Below are 17,211 nucleotides of genomic sequence, written 5' to 3' on the forward strand. Positions count from 1 at the left end.
CATAATATACCAGAGTGTACTATCTTATACCAGTGCCCCCATACATCATACAACCTATCTATATACTAGTAATAACTATCTTTGGTCATGGCCCCATAATGACTAGAATCATCACAATATGTCAACTGCTTCAGACCAGGGGCACCACAATGCCCTAAAGTTCATCAGACTGCTAAAGGCTGGCATATTGTTTGAAATACCCTATTCAATTTATACATGCATCTAAGTCACCACAATTTCTAAACATCTCTTATTTGAATACTTTTAACCCAAACTTGTATCTCACCTGAATCTCTGCCTCCCCCTCTTACACGTTTTCTTATCTCCACAAACTACAGATTCTGCCCATCTACTCAGCTTCATTCTCTGCGTGCTTCTGATTGTATGATTGTCATAGTCTTTCTTATTTTTCTTTTCTCTCTATAGCCATTCTTACGAGTCTTCTTCTCAATTGTTCTTTTCTCACCCGACTTTACCACTCCTATCATCATCAATCATCCTCTCTCTCCCCATTTTTAGGGTCAAGCGTGCGCAAGCGCTCTGGACCATGCTGTATTCTTTATGGGGGCTTCAAACCAAGCCCATGTCATGCCCGTCACTTTCATTGGTTTGTGGGCTTGCCTTTAAAAATTGATTGATTGTATTTGTGAAAGGCATGCATATGTCATGCCTTTTCCAGCGTTTAGCCCTCCTCGAGCGCACTGGTAAACTTCTGAAAACAATAGGGGCTTTGTGTTTTCTGCTGGTTTCTGGACTACTTTATCTTTTCATTTCCTACGCAGCGCAATCTCGCTGGGCAGAAGTCGAGCACTTTGCACGTCATGGTGACCATCGGCTCACATATATGAAACTGTTTTACTTTTCATTATTAGTTTATGTGGCAAGAAAAGTCTGGTTAGGAGTTTACAACAGTAATAGTGCTAACGTGAGCAAATGCAAGACCGTTGCATTGGAAATGCTTGTTTACCTTATTTTTACTTTGATTTAGTTTCCTTTTCCTTTCACTTTTTATTTTCATATTTCTCCTTGTTCTCTCTTTTGCCTGCTTGCCTCTCCTTTTTTCTCTTCCCCTTGTGCTTATCTTCCATTCTTCTTCCTTTCTCAGTTGTTTCCTTTTTTCCATCTCCACTTTTCACTTCCCCTTTTTTGCTTGCTTCATCTGCATCTTTCTTACCACCTTTAATTTTTCCTTCATCTTTCTTTCATTTCCTACGACCTCTTCTCCCTTTCCTAGCATTGATTTCCTACTTTGTTGGTAGCTCTTTTTTGTCCCCTTTCTGTTTCACTTTTCTCCACCGCAGCAAGTCTTTCTGTGTCCCTCTTTACATCTTGCTTGTTTTTGTGCTTTCATCTCTCTCATCCATTGTTCCATCAGCGCATATTTTGTTTCATACTGGTTTACCTGCTTTATCCATTCTCTCACTTTTTTTCTACTCCCTTTTATTTAGTATTTTTCATTTTCCACTCTATGTTCCTTTCCATCACTGTTTATATATTCATATTTCTTTCCTTCTATTTGTGTAACCTTTCATTCCGAGTCATTTATACTTTTCATTTCTCTTTTTGTCTTTTGTTCCAGCACGTCCTTATTTCTTTCATTTTTCTCTGTTCCTCCTTTTTCACCATGAATCCTGACAATTCTTTCATCTGTTCTTCTATTTACCCTTCTTTCAAGTCCCTCATCCTTTATATGACCCTCTTTTTCCTCTTATGCATTTTCCTATTCTTTATTTCTATCTGTCTCTCGCACTTGTTGGTTGCATTTGTATCTTTCACTTAATTTTCTTTCTAATTTTCAGTTTTTCCTCCAGTGACAGGGCATTTGACTCTTTTCTCTCCTTCCTCAGCTACCGCCCTTCAGATCTTTAATGCTTTTCTCTGGTAGTGTATTCATACTCTTCGACTATGAAGACATGAGTCTGATCAAAGGTTTAATGTGACATAAAACTGCAACAGACACCCTTTGGTAATGCCCATTACAGCTGCTGGATTTGGGGTTTCACAGCAGCCTTGACCTGTCGGTTCTGATGCTGTGTGTTGGGTGGATGAATGTACTGCTTCTGCTTGGCCCTACTTTTTTCACCCATGATCAAAGCTAGTACTGGTCTCACTATTTGAGTACGGGCCAAGATGACTGAAGCAAGTGTGATCCAGAGGTACCTCTCTTGGGGAGTTGATTTTTCTCATTAAGATAGGAGAACTAATGTAGTGTACCATCATTCGAGTCCAGCAGGATCAGGACCCATAAGCAGGGGGGTCCTCTTGTGTGATAAGAAGGGTGCCATCCATGTTTCTTACATCAGTTTTTGCAGCATGGTCTGAACCCAAATTGCTAATTTAATGGGATGGGAGATCCACCAGCCATGAAAATGTACAAGGCCAAGTTTGAGTGAGCTGGATTATCAAAGATCAATGGGCCAAAATGAACATTCTGATAGCAAAAGAAGCTGTAGTTCTGGCCATGAGGACTAAGATACTTTAACCAGAAATAGTGCGACAGTTGATTAAGTCTTTCGTAGCTTGGGCGGTACAGGTGGGGTCATCCGTACCATGAGTTTGACCTTAAAGCTGGAAAGGATGCCACATATTGTGGCACATATGGCCCATTTCCATATTAAAATCCTTGGAAAGATGCTAGTTTGGAGAACAGATCATGGGACGCCATAGAAAATACACCCCGATCACAAATCTACCGGTACAGGAAAGCAAGCATGGAATGGTAACAAAAATGTGTTCCGTATCACAGATACAGAAGGTCTCTTTCTCCCTCTATAATCCGTTTGACATATTAGACTGCCTAATATTCAGTGAATGCACAGAAGGTACGTCCAACAACACGTCAGAGACATCAGGGCTGAGCGCGACTGTGCTCCTAAAAAACAGCATTTCCAATTCCATAGTGGTGTCCATTTATTTTACCGACTTTCGGAATGAAACAAAAAACAGGTACACGTCGCTGAAAATAACTGTGTCAAACAATGGAACATGTTTCTATTCCTATTACAAGTGCCACAAGAGGCGAGGTGGTGCAATGGGGGAATGTGAGCGCGTCCATTTCCCGGTGTCTCCCGCCCGGTCCGGGCAGCGCTCAAACAGTCCCCATAGTGGCCAGTACTCTCAACTGGTCCCCGACACGTTCACCCTTGTGCCCCGTTCTGCCACGTATTCTGCGGCAGTTGAGTTCCACCTGTACTGTATTATACACTCTGTGCATGGCCGAACGTTTTGATAATCAAAGATCACCGTTTTCAGCCCGAGCTCCACCCCTTTAACAAACACCCTCCCCCCAACAACCCCAGGGCACCCCACTAATAAACACACTTCGTTTACCCCAGATCCAACCTTGTATCACAAACAACGCAGATCAAACTTAGTTATTTGATTTCCTCACGTTACATTCTCGGCTTGTATATGACAGGCACGCTGCATATCAACAAGGGGAAACATTCTGGTGTAGAAACGTGGTGGGCGAGGGTGCCCAGGTAACTTCACCGTGAAAGCAAGCCTCTGCCATCCACCGGCAGGGCTGTGGGCTGAGCCTGTGCGAACAGAGAGGCTCCCTCAGCGCCGGCGCGGCAGTGCGAGTGCGCACAGGGTGAGATGTGGCAGCTCCCGTCTCACTCACGTGCAGGTGCAGCTCGCGGAAACAGCGTCCTCTCTTGTGGTCCCACTCGGACGCGGACAGGCTAAACTAGAGTCTAGGTCACTGCTGTGGGAAGACAGATCAAGTGCTACGCTCCGCCTTCCATCTTTGCATCGGATGTACAACTTGTAAAACCCACCAGACCGGGCAAGAAGTTGGAGGTACCTTACTTTGTATTTACTGCCGCAGTGACGTTGATTTTTGGGGATGACAGACCCCCTGGGAGGGTGAGCACACTCCTTTCAAGAGGAGAGGAAGCATGCGGGATGAGTTCCCCGGAGCGCTTCAGGGAGGCAGGGGTGGATGAAGCGGACACCTGTTCTCTCTCCTCCTCGGACTCTAGCGTCTTCTGCAGCGGGCCTCCGCGACCACGCCAGGACATCCCGCCTGACTCCTTGCTTATCAACGTTGGTGGTCGACGCTTCGTGCTGTCCCAGCAGACCCTGTCCTGCCATCCGGAAACGCGGCTAGGACGGCTGCTGGCTGCGGCTACCGGCCGAGGGCTGGAGGCGGCCGAACTCTGCGACGACGCCAGCCCCGGGGAGGGCGAGTTCTTTTTCGACCGAAGCGCTCAGATGTTCGAGTACGTCCTGCACTACTACCGCACGGGCCGGCTGCACCTGATGGAGCAGCTTTGTGCTGTCTCCTTCCTGCAGGAGATCGAGTACTGGGGTCTGGGCGAGCTGTGCCTGGACCGCTGCTGCCGGGACAAGTACTTTCGACGCAAGGAGCAGAGCGAGGCGCTAGATATCGGCAAGGACGTGCAGGAGGACGAAGTCGAGGAGGAGGACTTTGCCGGGGCGCCCTGTGCCGACGCCCGCCAGCGGCTGTGGGACCTCATGGAGAAGCCAGCCTCCTCGGCGGCCGCCCGCACCTTCGGCACTCTCTCCATGGGCTTCGTGCTGATCTCCATCGCTAACATGGCCCTCATCTCTCTGGAGCTTGGCTCGGTGGACGCACCGCTCTCTGCCCTGCTGGAGTACCTGTGCATGACCTGGTTCACGGCCGAGTACCTGCTGCGCTTCTTTTGCGTGCGCGACAAGGGCCGCTTCCTGCGCAGCGTGGCCAACCTCATCGACGTGATCTCCATCCTTCCCTTCTACATCACGCTGCTGGTGGAGCTGGCCTACGGCGAGAGCACCGAGCTGGAGAACGTGGGCAAGATCGTGCAGATCCTGCGGCTCATGCGGGCGCTGCGGATGCTCAAGCTGGGCCGGCATTCCACAGGTACCTGGATCTTGTGCGCCTTCTCTTCAGAGGGTAAATGTGTCCACTGGCTGACCCAAAATGTCCATTTGTGTCACCTCTAAAATGTTTGTGGAGGTGGTTGTCTTAAGCATTATAATCTCACTTGTAAGTAACTTGTGTCCCGCACTTAAACTATACCGACAGCCTTCCTATTAAATGATAGCCCAATGTCTCCAGGATTTTTTTAACATAGAGTCGCAATGGGATTTACCTGTCCCTGTGCACCCTTGTTGCTCATTCTAAGTGAGGTCCGTGGAAGAAAAAGGTAATTAGTTATCCCACGATCGAACAATGTCTTGAAGTACTGGAGACGGCTTCACCTGACAGTCTAACCACTAGGCCAAACGTATTTGATCCCAAGATTAAGGGAATTTAAATGCCCAGTGCAAAAAAATATAGCACCGTGTATTCCTCATTGAATATATACAATGGCAATCTTCTGCATTAGCAGTATTTCTTCATGGCAAGAGGGCATTAGCCTCTCGCCTGAGTTTCTCTTCCCCAGTCCCTACCAGGGAGTGAGGCCCTCACTTGCTTACGTATCTTTCAAGCTGCCCCCCCTTGACCAATATGCACCCCATTTCTCCTAGACGTCCTTTTTGTCTTCTATCCCAAACTTGAAACAATGCCCCAAGAATGAAGACAGTCAGATAAATTCCTACTCAGCTGCATCAAATACATTTATTATGTGTGATTAGTAGCGCCACTTCCAAGGTGTCATGCTTCAGCTGACACGGGGCAGGGGAATTCATGTATTTTCTTTTAACCTCTTGACTGATAATGCTTTCCCTCCTCGTTGCTAAGCCCATTTTTGGATGCTAAGGGCAGCTCATACTGAAACCTTCCTAATGTTTTTCCCACAAAAGGTAGACATGCTACATTTGTGTCCCTTTTCCCAATATCCTGGGAAATCTAAAGGTACCCCAGGTTTGTGTATTCCTTTGGAGGGAGGTGAGAAAATAGCCAAAATATTGCTACATTTTGGGTTTTGTGGAAACAATGGGGAAAAACTGCTGTGCCAGAAATTCTATGTTTTGTTTCTCAAAATGGTATCAACAAAAAGTTTGCTTTGCTAGAATCGCCATCTTCCCAGCTTTTGAAGACCAAAGTTTAATCAAAACACATTTTTACCACCACTTTTGCATTTTTCTAAGAGGTATTCCCTCTCGCCTAATTTCTGTGGTTTCAGTTTGTGGCAGAAAGAGATGAGAAACAAGTTGGTGATCCAGGAAAGCTAAACATGTCTAAAAAGAAGACATTCCGAATTTAGCAAGTATTCATTTGTGTAGATTTCTCAAGGTTTTCCCAAAGAAACTAACTGTTGAAATAAAAAAATAATGAAAATGAGTGGGGAAAAAAACAGCCTTTTGTGACATTTTCATCTGTATGTTCTTGTGACGATGGCCAATGAAAAGCAATGTAGTAGGGTCTGATAGACCCTTCTGGCCAAGGGGATGTATAGTTTCTCCAAGAACAATTAATAACCAAAACCAACAACTGAGCAGCACTTTACAACGATTTTCATTGTGTACAGACTATACAGCAATTCATATGGTAAAATAAAAAGAAGAACAACTGGGTATGAAGAAAAAACTCCTGAAGTGTACTCAAAATACGGAGTTTACGAACAGTGGTTATTTGTACTCCTCTGAATTAGTGGTTACCTATACAGTCATGTGATTCAGAAGGCATTTTGCAAAATGTATTCTCTCTCGCACACAAGCTTTCATTTGGAAGCCTCAAATGCAGAGAAGTCCAACAAAAACGATACCTCACTTGTGTGGCTGGGTCTAGCGCTTGTGACACAAAACACTCCAAAGCGTGATCTGGAGACATCTTACATCACATAGCAAAAGCAATTCTTTTTTACAGCTTGTGTAGCTGTGGAATTTGTGCCCTTGTTCAGCTTCCAACCACAGAAACCTATTGTACTCAAACATTTCTGAAAACTAAAAACCGTAGTGAAGTCCACTTTGGTGTAACTTATGAGAATCAAACCATGACATGAAGAGATCAAAACAGGGACAACAGGAGTCCTTTGCGAGGACTTCCATTGTCCCTAGTTGGATCCTTTTCCTCTTGTGGACACTAGGATTGGCCATACAAGTGGTGTAGTGTTGTCATCGGGATAAATGGAGGGGGGCTCTGGTTGGTAGGAATTTTGTGGATCCCTGTGGATTCTGGAGGTTTATGTCAGAGAAATTCAAGGGGAAAAGATCACAAGAGGGAATCCCTCTTGTCCCAGCACCATATTTCTTGCCCATAGCCCTTGGATGTAACATCTACTTCCATAGCGCCTGGTTGTGAACACTGTGGGTGTGAAGGTCACGTCCGTAGTACCCAGGGGGTTAAGTTTATCAGCTCCGTTGTTTTTTAAATGCTACTGGTTTGTTCTGTAGTAACGTCTGCAGCTGGCTACTTTGGTTTATAGTAGAGCGAAGGTTCAGACTGTCTAGGTGAGCTTGTTTTGTCAGTGCTATTAGGACACGCAGGGTTGACATTCTCTCTATTGGCATGGAAAGAGGGGATCAACAACAAATAAAGGAGCTTAAGAGGGAAAAAAGTGAAATGGGGCATCACTAAATCTTTGTGTGTGGACTTCATCACAAATAGTAGCAGGATAATAGTGCAGAAGTCCAGCTTCAGTAATTACACTACATGAACCTACCACAGGCACATTCAGGCTTAGTAGGAGCTCTTCTTTGAATAGAAAAGTGTTGATGATGACCAACTGAGCCAGCTGGTAGCACTACCCAACAAACTCTCAGTGGTTCCTCTTTTGAGGTACTTTATATTTTGTAAAAATCTTTTTTTCCCCTGGTGTTTAACAGCACACTTAGTTTTACACTATACACACACATCCCCCAGTTATATCGCCCCTAAGTAGGGTGGAATGGTCCCTTGCAGTTTGAAGGTATCAGAGTAGCCCTAGAAAAGTAATTCATTTTTCATGGGGTGGTGCAAAATGGGATGGTGTGGGTTTTGAGGGAAAAGGAAACCAGGAAGTATATCCATGTAAAAGTCAGGTCTGCTTCTTCTTTCTTTGTTTCCTATGGACAAAATGGCGACTGCCAAGAAAAACGAGAGGCGTAAGAATCTAAAAGAGCTGCTTCAGCACAGAGAAAAATATAGGACTATGTTGGCCCGTGGGTAGATACAAGTAGTTATCAATGAAGCTGTGTATCAAGCTTTAGCTAAACAAGCAGATAATGAGCAAAATTTAGATATGGTCAAAGAGCATATTTGTTGACACATTGTGAGTTCATATAAGCGAGAACATGACTTTTCCAACTTCTAATCTCAAAGATTCTCAAGAAAATTTGTTTCCAGCTTCAGGACACAGGAGAAGACTCTTTCTGCAGGTAGAAATGAAAATATTTTGCACCAAGAGTTTCGAGATATTGAGACAAAATCATTCTGAAGATTCCTAGCGAAGAAATAAAGACTGTATGCATATGAGGATGAACTTTTAGCTGTGACAAAAGTTGATTCATTGTTGGCTAGTGGTTCTTTTCAATCATCATCACTATTTAAAGATAATTCTTCATCTGATATGACTGACAAAAAGATTGGTGTGGCCTTAAAAAGGCATATCCAACAATACATTTTGGAAAAAGGCAGGAACTTAGGCCACGTATACAGTGAAATCACTGTTGAAAGATTTTCCAAAATTATTTGAGATTGTGAAGACCTGCCAGATGTGACCTTTTGTCGGGCCAGATTAAAAGCCGAGCTTTATTTGGCCATTGGCCATAAAACATAATATATCCACCAAGATAAACAATGTAAATCACTTCATAAAACACAATACAATCTTGACACAGTGTATCAAAAACATAAATACAATAACATATCATCATAATTCATAATCCTAAAGAACCAACTAAGAAGCCATAGGTTGGAAATCAAAAGAATTCCTTGCACCCCCATTAAATGCAGATCATTAAATTTAATGAGGGAGCAGACCACGCTCCTATACTTTGAGGCATACTAAATATCACTTATTTGAGCCATACTAATTTAATACCAATTAAAACACAGCTTAATGCGGTAAAGCTAACCAATGATTGGTTAAAAACCTCCTACCATCCCTCTGGCCCCTTATAGTTTATTCATCAGCACATTTAGGGTCCCCCATACTGCATTTAAAATTCGTCCTAGAGTACACACAACATTAGGAAATCTCATATTTACCAGCAGGGTGAGGCCTTGATCCTGGTTAGTAATATTATATGCAACAACAACTGGCTTTAAAAACTCTTTCCATTTACATAGGAAACACAAATAATCCAATAAAATATGTTGCCCGCTACATTTTACTTTCAAGCCACATGTATACAGGCCCTGGGTATCTCTTATTGTTGCTCTTGTTTTCATGTTGACATAAAACAGGTTTAATCTGACCCTGAACTTTAGCACAGCATTCCTAAGCTTTGGACTTGGGAGGGCATCAATACAGGGAAACATATCCTCAATCCATCCAACCTTCCACCAAGAACTGGGTGGATATTTTGCCCTCCAAGTATCATAGGTCCCCCTCTCTAGCTCTTTTATTTACAATGGCACACAACTCCTGTTTAGGGATCTGTTGCTGTGACTTCCACTGGTTGGTCACTAGGGATAATATGCTGCTGATCTTTTCTAGCTTGGGAAGCCCAATTCAAATCACTTGTCCTATTTCCCTTTCACAGAAATTAGCTATTTTGTGATTAACTCCTCCATTCAATCTGTGCCAAAAATGTGATGTTGCTCGCATTACCCGATAACTCCATGCTGTGATGAAACATTCAGCCCATATGACCTGGATCATACCTGAGGGTGGAAGAGCAAGTAACCGTTTCACACATTTGCACTGTTGCATATTCCAGTTCAACTTCTTGGCTCGGGGTAAGTCTTACACCCCATATTGGAATTGTGGCTGTACCATTACATTAAAAGTTGACAGTATGGGGCAGAGGGACAACTCTCCATACTTTGAGTAAAATGTTTTAAACCCCATACCGACAATAATGTAGAAGATGTTAAAAACTCAATATGTCCTCTCCAGCTAAATCTCAAATCAAACCATATGCCCAAATGTTTATATTTATCAACCTTCTCAACTTTCTCCCTGCCCAAGTACCAATTTAATACCCTTTATCCTTTCCCCAACACCATTATTTTTGTTTCATCCAAATTAATCATAAATGTTTGCCGTAAAAAATATCCAGTTTCCGTTGCAATCCAAGCTCCGTTATATCAACCATTACTAGATCGTCAGCATACAATAAAGAAGAAATATGGGTCCTATACATTTTTGGGCATATACTGTTGGCTCCATTTAGTGTTTTTGGCAGGTCAGACAGGAAAAAAGAAAATAGTAAGGAGCTAAAACACAGCTCTGCCACAGGCCATTCTTTATTTGAATTCTCTTTTATAAGGTCCCACGGGTATCTAAGATTTCTCAAGGCCAATTTTGTCTTTGTTGTTCTTGAAGAAGAGAGAGTAGTGGCAAGTTAATTCAGAGCCACTTCAGTATCACCCACAATAAGTTCCAATCAACCAGATCAAAAGCAGCCCATAATTCAACAAAGCGACAAAATAACCAGACTCACTGATCAGTTGCCTTCTTTGCCATTGCCCATAGGCTAGCTAGCACAGTGATCTGTTGTGTAATGGTTTTCCTTGAACCAATCTTGCTCTACCAGGATTAGGCTATTCAATTCCACCCAAGACTTCACTAAGCCTAAAAACACTTTGGCAAAGTCTTTTCTCTCCCACGTCCTGCAGACGTATTAGGTGATAATTCTTAGGCTGTCTAGCATCATCCGTCTTATAAAATGATCTAATTATTTCTTCTTTCCAACTCTCAGGATAACACCCAGAGCAAGAATTTTTTGGAAGGTGATGTAGAACAGACTTGCCCACCAATCCACATTATTTTATATTTTGACTACTTCTCGGTTATCTGGGCTGGCTGCCTTGGTTAATTTAAGAGTCACAATAATATCTTTTTCTTCTGGAGAGAGAAATATGACCTAATTTCAACACTTTTTTCAACTATATTATCCACATTTTCCAGAGCATCCTTTCTCTCACACAGAAATCATCCAAGTGTTTGATGCAATCATCTTCCCCTAGTAGGCTTGTCATATCCCTGCGCACATTCCCCTCCCATCACCAACTGCCAGAACTTCCTAATAATATTTGTTTCTATCATGCAAAGCATAATTTGCCAATTTCTGATTATACACTCCAGTTTTTTTCCCCTCTGGTTTAGCCGATTGAAGGTTCTCTTTAGTCCCCTTATCATGCTTTTTTCTAAATACACTTTCCAATTTCCATACCTTAGATTTCAGGCTCATACACTCATGAATAAACCACCCATTTTTATTATCCCGTCTAACTTGGTCCTGTTCCTTATTCATAGATGCTAATTTAAGTTTTACTCTCAATTTACCCTTTGCTCGATCACCCTGGTATATTTTATAAGCACGTTGTTCTTATCTTCACCCAATCTAAGTATCATCAGTTCGATAAAAAGTTTTAAGCTGTCTTCTGTGATATGGGTGGTTATGCGACGGGGGAACTCTACATGCAGAACAACAACTCTGTCTCTTTGGTCTTTATTCACAGCTCTGAGTCTTAACTGTAGGGGCCAATGATCACTGCCCTCCAATTGCAGAACTTTAAACCCTTCTACTTTCACAAAATGCCAGCCATTTACAAAGGCGTAATCAATTGGGCAAACCTCATTAATATTCAAAATGTCTGGCTTGCTGGTTGTCTGTACCCATCCTACCGTTAAAGCAGAACAGACATATAGACCCTAAGATTTGTACTAAAGTCATATCAAGTACCGTAAAAACATATCTGGGAAAGATAACCCGCGGCACTTGCGCGGCAGGGAACAAATGTTCATTTTATCACTAACAGTTAGGTCAAGCTTATGATTGAAGTCTCCTAATATCATTGCTAACTGAGCTGTTTTAGATGTGCAGATTGTCTCCAGCTCGTCTTCTAACAGTCCTAATTGAGCATCGTAATTTCCAATCTTCCCTGGTTAAATGTATATGTTAATTACGATAATCTGTCTCTTTCTTCCAGTGCCACTATAAAGGTCTATCAAGCTGGCCAGAGTCATCGACTCTTTGTTTTTAACAAGCTGATTTTATTAGCTATTCTAGTCAAAACTAAAACGATAAACAGCCTGAAGGCTGACCTGGGCCAAGACACATACCATCTTTAGAAGGCCTTGAAAGTCCATCTACTGGTTTCCTGAAAACACACTATATTGTATTTGTGCTTGGGATAAATGCCTTCTATATCCTCCTAAATTCCAAGATAGAACCAAAGGTCTATGCAAATACTCTAAACCCTTATCCAGATTGCTCATCTCCCCTACAGACATCACAGTTTAGAAGGGTGTTTGAGAGAGGCTCAAATCGATTCCTCAGCATGGCGCCTTTGGCATCAGTTACTATAGTTACACTTAAATCACCCTCACTTCTATCAACACATGATCTTCTGTATTGAGCTCTTACTGAACTATGTTGCACTTCATCTGGATACAGTCCTGCATGACAGGTCAGGGTGCCATAACCTCTCCCTTCCTCTTCCAACTCGCTCATCTGTACCAATCTTATGCACTCCTTCCCTAATCCATCCTCATGCCTCACCACCATCTGTTTTACTCATTCCTAGAAGAAGAGGGCTTTTGTCTTTCCTTTCCTTCTAAGTTTGTTGTAAATCTTATTTGCTTTATGTCACCTGATCCAGTCTCACATAAACTAGGACATTTAGACAACACTTGTAGTAGGTGTGAACGATTCCAGGGCTTAAGCTTCCTCTGACGCTTTCTACTTGTTTCACTTCCCCAAAGTTCCAAATATACCCATAACCTTTCCCTTCCATTACATCCGTCTTCATCCATTTTGTTTTCTTGATCACTAACCAATGCTAAGTATCCACCTTTCTCTGATTGTCCTAGGCTTACCTACTACTTTTTAGTAGAGCCAGTCAGTGCCCACTTCAGTCTTCTCTCTTTCCTTTGATACTTACTATATCCTTACATCCCTCCTTAGCAACCACTTGGGTGTGGCGATTCTCCATCGATAGCTGAGTGTCCCCTTTTCCTAACACTCTAAGTCCCCTTGGGTTTCACACCCCCTCTTAGAATTAACCATTGCATACTTCTCTTTGGGGGCTACTCTTGGGGTCTTATGCTGCTCTAGCCACCCTCCCTTATTTTTCCAAACCTTTTCTTTTTGGGCTTCCTCTGTATTTTCCATAGGGTACTGGGATAGGATACCCCTCTTTATTTACCAGCATAGTTGCTTTGAAATATATACTGTCGGCAAGTTTGATGTTTTTGTATGGGCTATCTCATTAGTTTCTGCAGGCACGTACACCTCCCTTTCCATTTTCTCTGGCAGTGGTTGCACAAGGCTGGGCATACAACTGTTAATTTGTTTTAACTCCTGCATAATCCCCTGTAATTGATTTGTATAGGCCTTTCCCAGTCCATTATACTCAGTTAATGCTTCTGAAATTGCCTAGAGAGTATTCTACATTAAAAACATGACTTCTAGTAAAGATGAAGCAGGGGATGCTGATTTATGTATACTCAAGGTGCACTGAATTTATGGCAGTGGCAGCATCTTCCAGAACCATTATTTCAGGAAGTATGCAGATCTGAGCAATGTCCTCAAAACTAGACACAACTCAAATCATTTTTGCATCTTCCATTTGTGGGTCTGCTTTTCTTTAGGTCTCATTTTGTCACTATAGTAAATAGGTCAATGAAGATTGGACATACTTCATTCTAGCAAGTAAATATCAAAGCTCATTCCCATTTTGATTTGATTATTTTTCGAATTAGGAAATGCACATTCTCAAGCTGTACCAACTGGAAAGACCCTTTCTAGGGAGGGTCTGTGGCTGAGAAGCTTTTTTTCTGAGAAATCCTGACCTCAAATGTCTGTTTCATCTTCCTCCTAAACAGGAAATGTAAAATTATGACCATATGGTAGAAGCTTCAGCCCTTTCAGTGGGTGGTAGGGTTTCTAAATTCATTGAGATTTGGAATAAGTCAGATTTGGACAGATGGGTGTCAAATGTCCTGGAATCAGGATATGCATTTGAATGGAAGAACACATCACCCCAAAAGGTGATCAAGAACACTCTTTGTTCTTATGACCCATTCAGAAAAAAGCAATGGAAGAAGCAATTCAAACACTGTTGAGGAAAAAAGCAATAATGATAGTCCCGGAGGCTGAGCAGAATCATTGTTTCTATAATATTTTCTTTTTAGTGGCAAAAGAAAATTGATATTTTAGGCCTGTTTTGAATTTAAGACAGTTAACAAGTTCATATTTCACAAACCACTCAGAATGACAACATTGCAGTCAAATATGCCATTGATAAACCAACCAGGCTTTCTAATGACATTGGATATGACAGGTGCATACGTTTGTATACTGATAAATCACGAGCATAAAAAATGGCTGTCATTCATGGTGGCACGTTCAGCACTATCAATTGCAGGTACTTACTTTTGGTTTAACACCGCTCCCCATAGTATTTACATAAGTTCTAGCTGCAGTGGTGACTGGGTTGCATGCAAATGGGATGGATGTATATAATCAACATGGAGAAGTCATATGCAGCACACTAAAGAATCATGGGTTTTAAAATCAACAAGGATCATTTCTTCATGGATTTTGTTAGAAATGGGATCTATATTTGGCAGTGTTTATACCCTGTCCAAGTAGGGATCGCCACTCTAGTCAGGGTAAGGGAGCCACACATCTAAGAAAATCCCTGCTCACCCCCTTGGTAGCTTGGCACAAGCTGTCAGGCTCATCTCAGAGTCAATGTGTAAAGTATTTGTACATGCACACACACAGTAATACAGTGAAAACCCTACAAAATGACTCCACACCAGTTTAATAAAATAGCCAATTTTTACCTGAATAAAACAAGACCAAAAGAAGAAAAAATCTAACATACACAAGATAACATGCCACTTTTAAAAGATTAAATGCAATTGTACTTCCTTGAAATCAATGAAGCACTTGACTGGGGCAAAGTACCTGAGATGTATAAAAAAAAGGCAATGCAGGCCGCAGGGGAGGTGATGTGTTGAAAGAGCCTGAGGCCAGAGTTGCATTGGTTCATTACTGCCGCACGGGAAGTGATTTGTAATTTCCGTACTGTTAGGCAGGGGAGGTGATACATCAGTTCCTTACTGTCATAGGGGAGGTGATACGTCATTTGCAGTATGAAGTTTATGTTCCTTACTACGGTGCGTTATTGTTGAAGAAAATGGCACCCAGGGACAATGTGTCAGTATTGCGTCAGAAGTCAAGTTGCAATGTGTCGATTTGACAGAGATGAAGCAGGTGCTGTGTCAGGGTCATGATGTGGTGTCATGGACTACAGTAATGCAGTGCTTGGATCTCAAGCAGCTGTGGTTCTTCTGACGCACTGTGAGAGAATGCTGGGGCCTGAATGGAAAACTGTAGTCATTGCATCAAGTGGTGACCAAACTCTGGTGCAGGCAGAAACAATGCATCAAATCCTTGCAGTGATGCATCTGTTCAGAATGATGCAGTGAACCAATGAGTGGATTTTCTTCTTGTAACACCAAAAACTCCTTCAAGGGCACAGACTGGATTTGGCACCACATTGCAGGACATTGCTCTCAGCAGAGGAGCCCAGGTGCTGGCAGATGAAGTCGCAGTTCCATTTGTGTGACTGTCTAGAGTGAACTCAAGAACAGCCCATCTGTCATCCTGACCCAGGCGTGTATTCCACAGACAGTCAGAGGCACAAAGTTTTTAAGCAAGAAAATGCCTACTTTCTAAAAGTGGCATTTTTAAACCTAAAGTTTAAAACCCAACTTAACAAAAAAGTAGAATTTTTAAATTGTGATGTCAGAAACCTCAAACTCCACATCTCTATCTGCTCCCAATGGAAGATTACACTTAAAAGATATTTCAAGGCAATCCCCATGTTACCGTATGGGAGAGAGAGGTCTTGTGATAGTGAAAATTGAATTTACCAGTATTTTACTATCAAGACATGTAAAACACACCAGTGCATGTCCTACCAAACTGCACCCTGCCTATGTGACTGTCTTGGGCCTACCTTAGAGGTGACGTATGTGTATTGAAAGGGAAGGTTTGGGCCTGGCAAGTGGGTGCGCTTGCGAGGTCAAAATGGCAGGCTAATGCTGCCCACACAGACACTGCAGTGGCAGGTCTGAGACATGTTTACAGGGCTAATCATGTGTGCAGCACAACCAGCGCTGCAGGCCTCCTAGTAGCATTTGATTTACATGCCCTGGGCATACATGGTGCGCTATACTAGTGACTTACTAGTAAATCAGATATGCCAATCATGGATAAAACAATCACCAATACAATTTAGACAGAGAGCACTTGCACTTTCGCACAGGTCAGCAGTGGTAAAGTGCCCAGCGTCCTAAAGCCAGCAAAAACAAAATTTAGCACTGGATCAAAAACAGGAGGTCAAAAGCAAAACATTTGTCGATAAACTTGCAAAAACTGACATTTCCAATGAAAAAAACCCTACGCAGCCTAAAGCCAGGGTAGGCCAATCAGTAACCTGCTGGACTTCCCTGCCTAATGTGATAGAACCTAGACAATGACCAACTTCTGCAGGGGCTCTTGCTAGTTCTACACCTCTCTGAATCCAGGTGGATGCCTCTGGATACATTCTCAGGGCCCACTGAACTAACCCAGGGGAACCCTTCTCCTCATCTGTGGATTCCATCTGTGCAGCACTTAACCTTACCTTGCTCACAGATGCCCCTTAGTAGGCAGACGGTACTACCATGGCTAACAGTGTGATGTGGCCCATTCCACACCCTGGGTCTGACTTTGGTCCCCAAATCAATGGAAAACTCTGACCACAAGGTCAAAAACCAACAGAGACCACTGACAGCTGTCAATGTCAAGAGTCAGGCCCCAGGCCATTTCAGGGTCTCTAGCTTCTGTGGTTTTGACAAGTGGGAGGCAGTAGCCACCGGTGGCTTGCACCTTTTTCCACTTCCCTGCCCACCATTTCAGGGGTGGTATCCTGAAACTGGTCATTCAACCTAGGGTCTGTGCCCTTATGCTGAGAAGAAGACAGGGGAGGGCTTTCCCTTTTTCTGTCCCTCTAGCTAGAGTCCTGTACCTTCCTCTTTGGAGTGGTATCCACAGAAAACTGAACTGTTAGAGCACATTGGTGGCTGCCTCTCCCACTTCCCCTAACACTGAGAGCAACTCATTCACTGGAATGCAGTCTATGGGCTCCCGGAGACTAACTATGAC

The 17,211-nt window shown here is 42.9% G+C and overlaps 1 protein-coding gene across 1 annotated transcript in view; it reads left to right on the forward strand.

The window, feature by feature from the left end:
* Positions 1-3,604: 3,604 nt before the first annotated feature.
* KCNV1 (potassium voltage-gated channel modifier subfamily V member 1) overlaps positions 3,605-17,211 on the forward strand; it is a 127,845-nt gene continuing 114,238 nt past the window's right edge. Inside the window, exon 1 of the mRNA XM_069220639.1 lies at positions 3,605-4,870. Coding sequence (XP_069076740.1) covers positions 3,910-4,870 — 961 coding nt within the window. The 5' untranslated portion in view covers positions 3,605-3,909. The remainder of the gene's footprint in view (positions 4,871-17,211) is intronic.

Source organism: Pleurodeles waltl, chromosome 2_2 (assembly GCF_031143425.1).
Source record: "Pleurodeles waltl isolate 20211129_DDA chromosome 2_2, aPleWal1.hap1.20221129, whole genome shotgun sequence".
Taxonomy (NCBI): Eukaryota; Metazoa; Chordata; class Amphibia; order Caudata; family Salamandridae; genus Pleurodeles; species Pleurodeles waltl.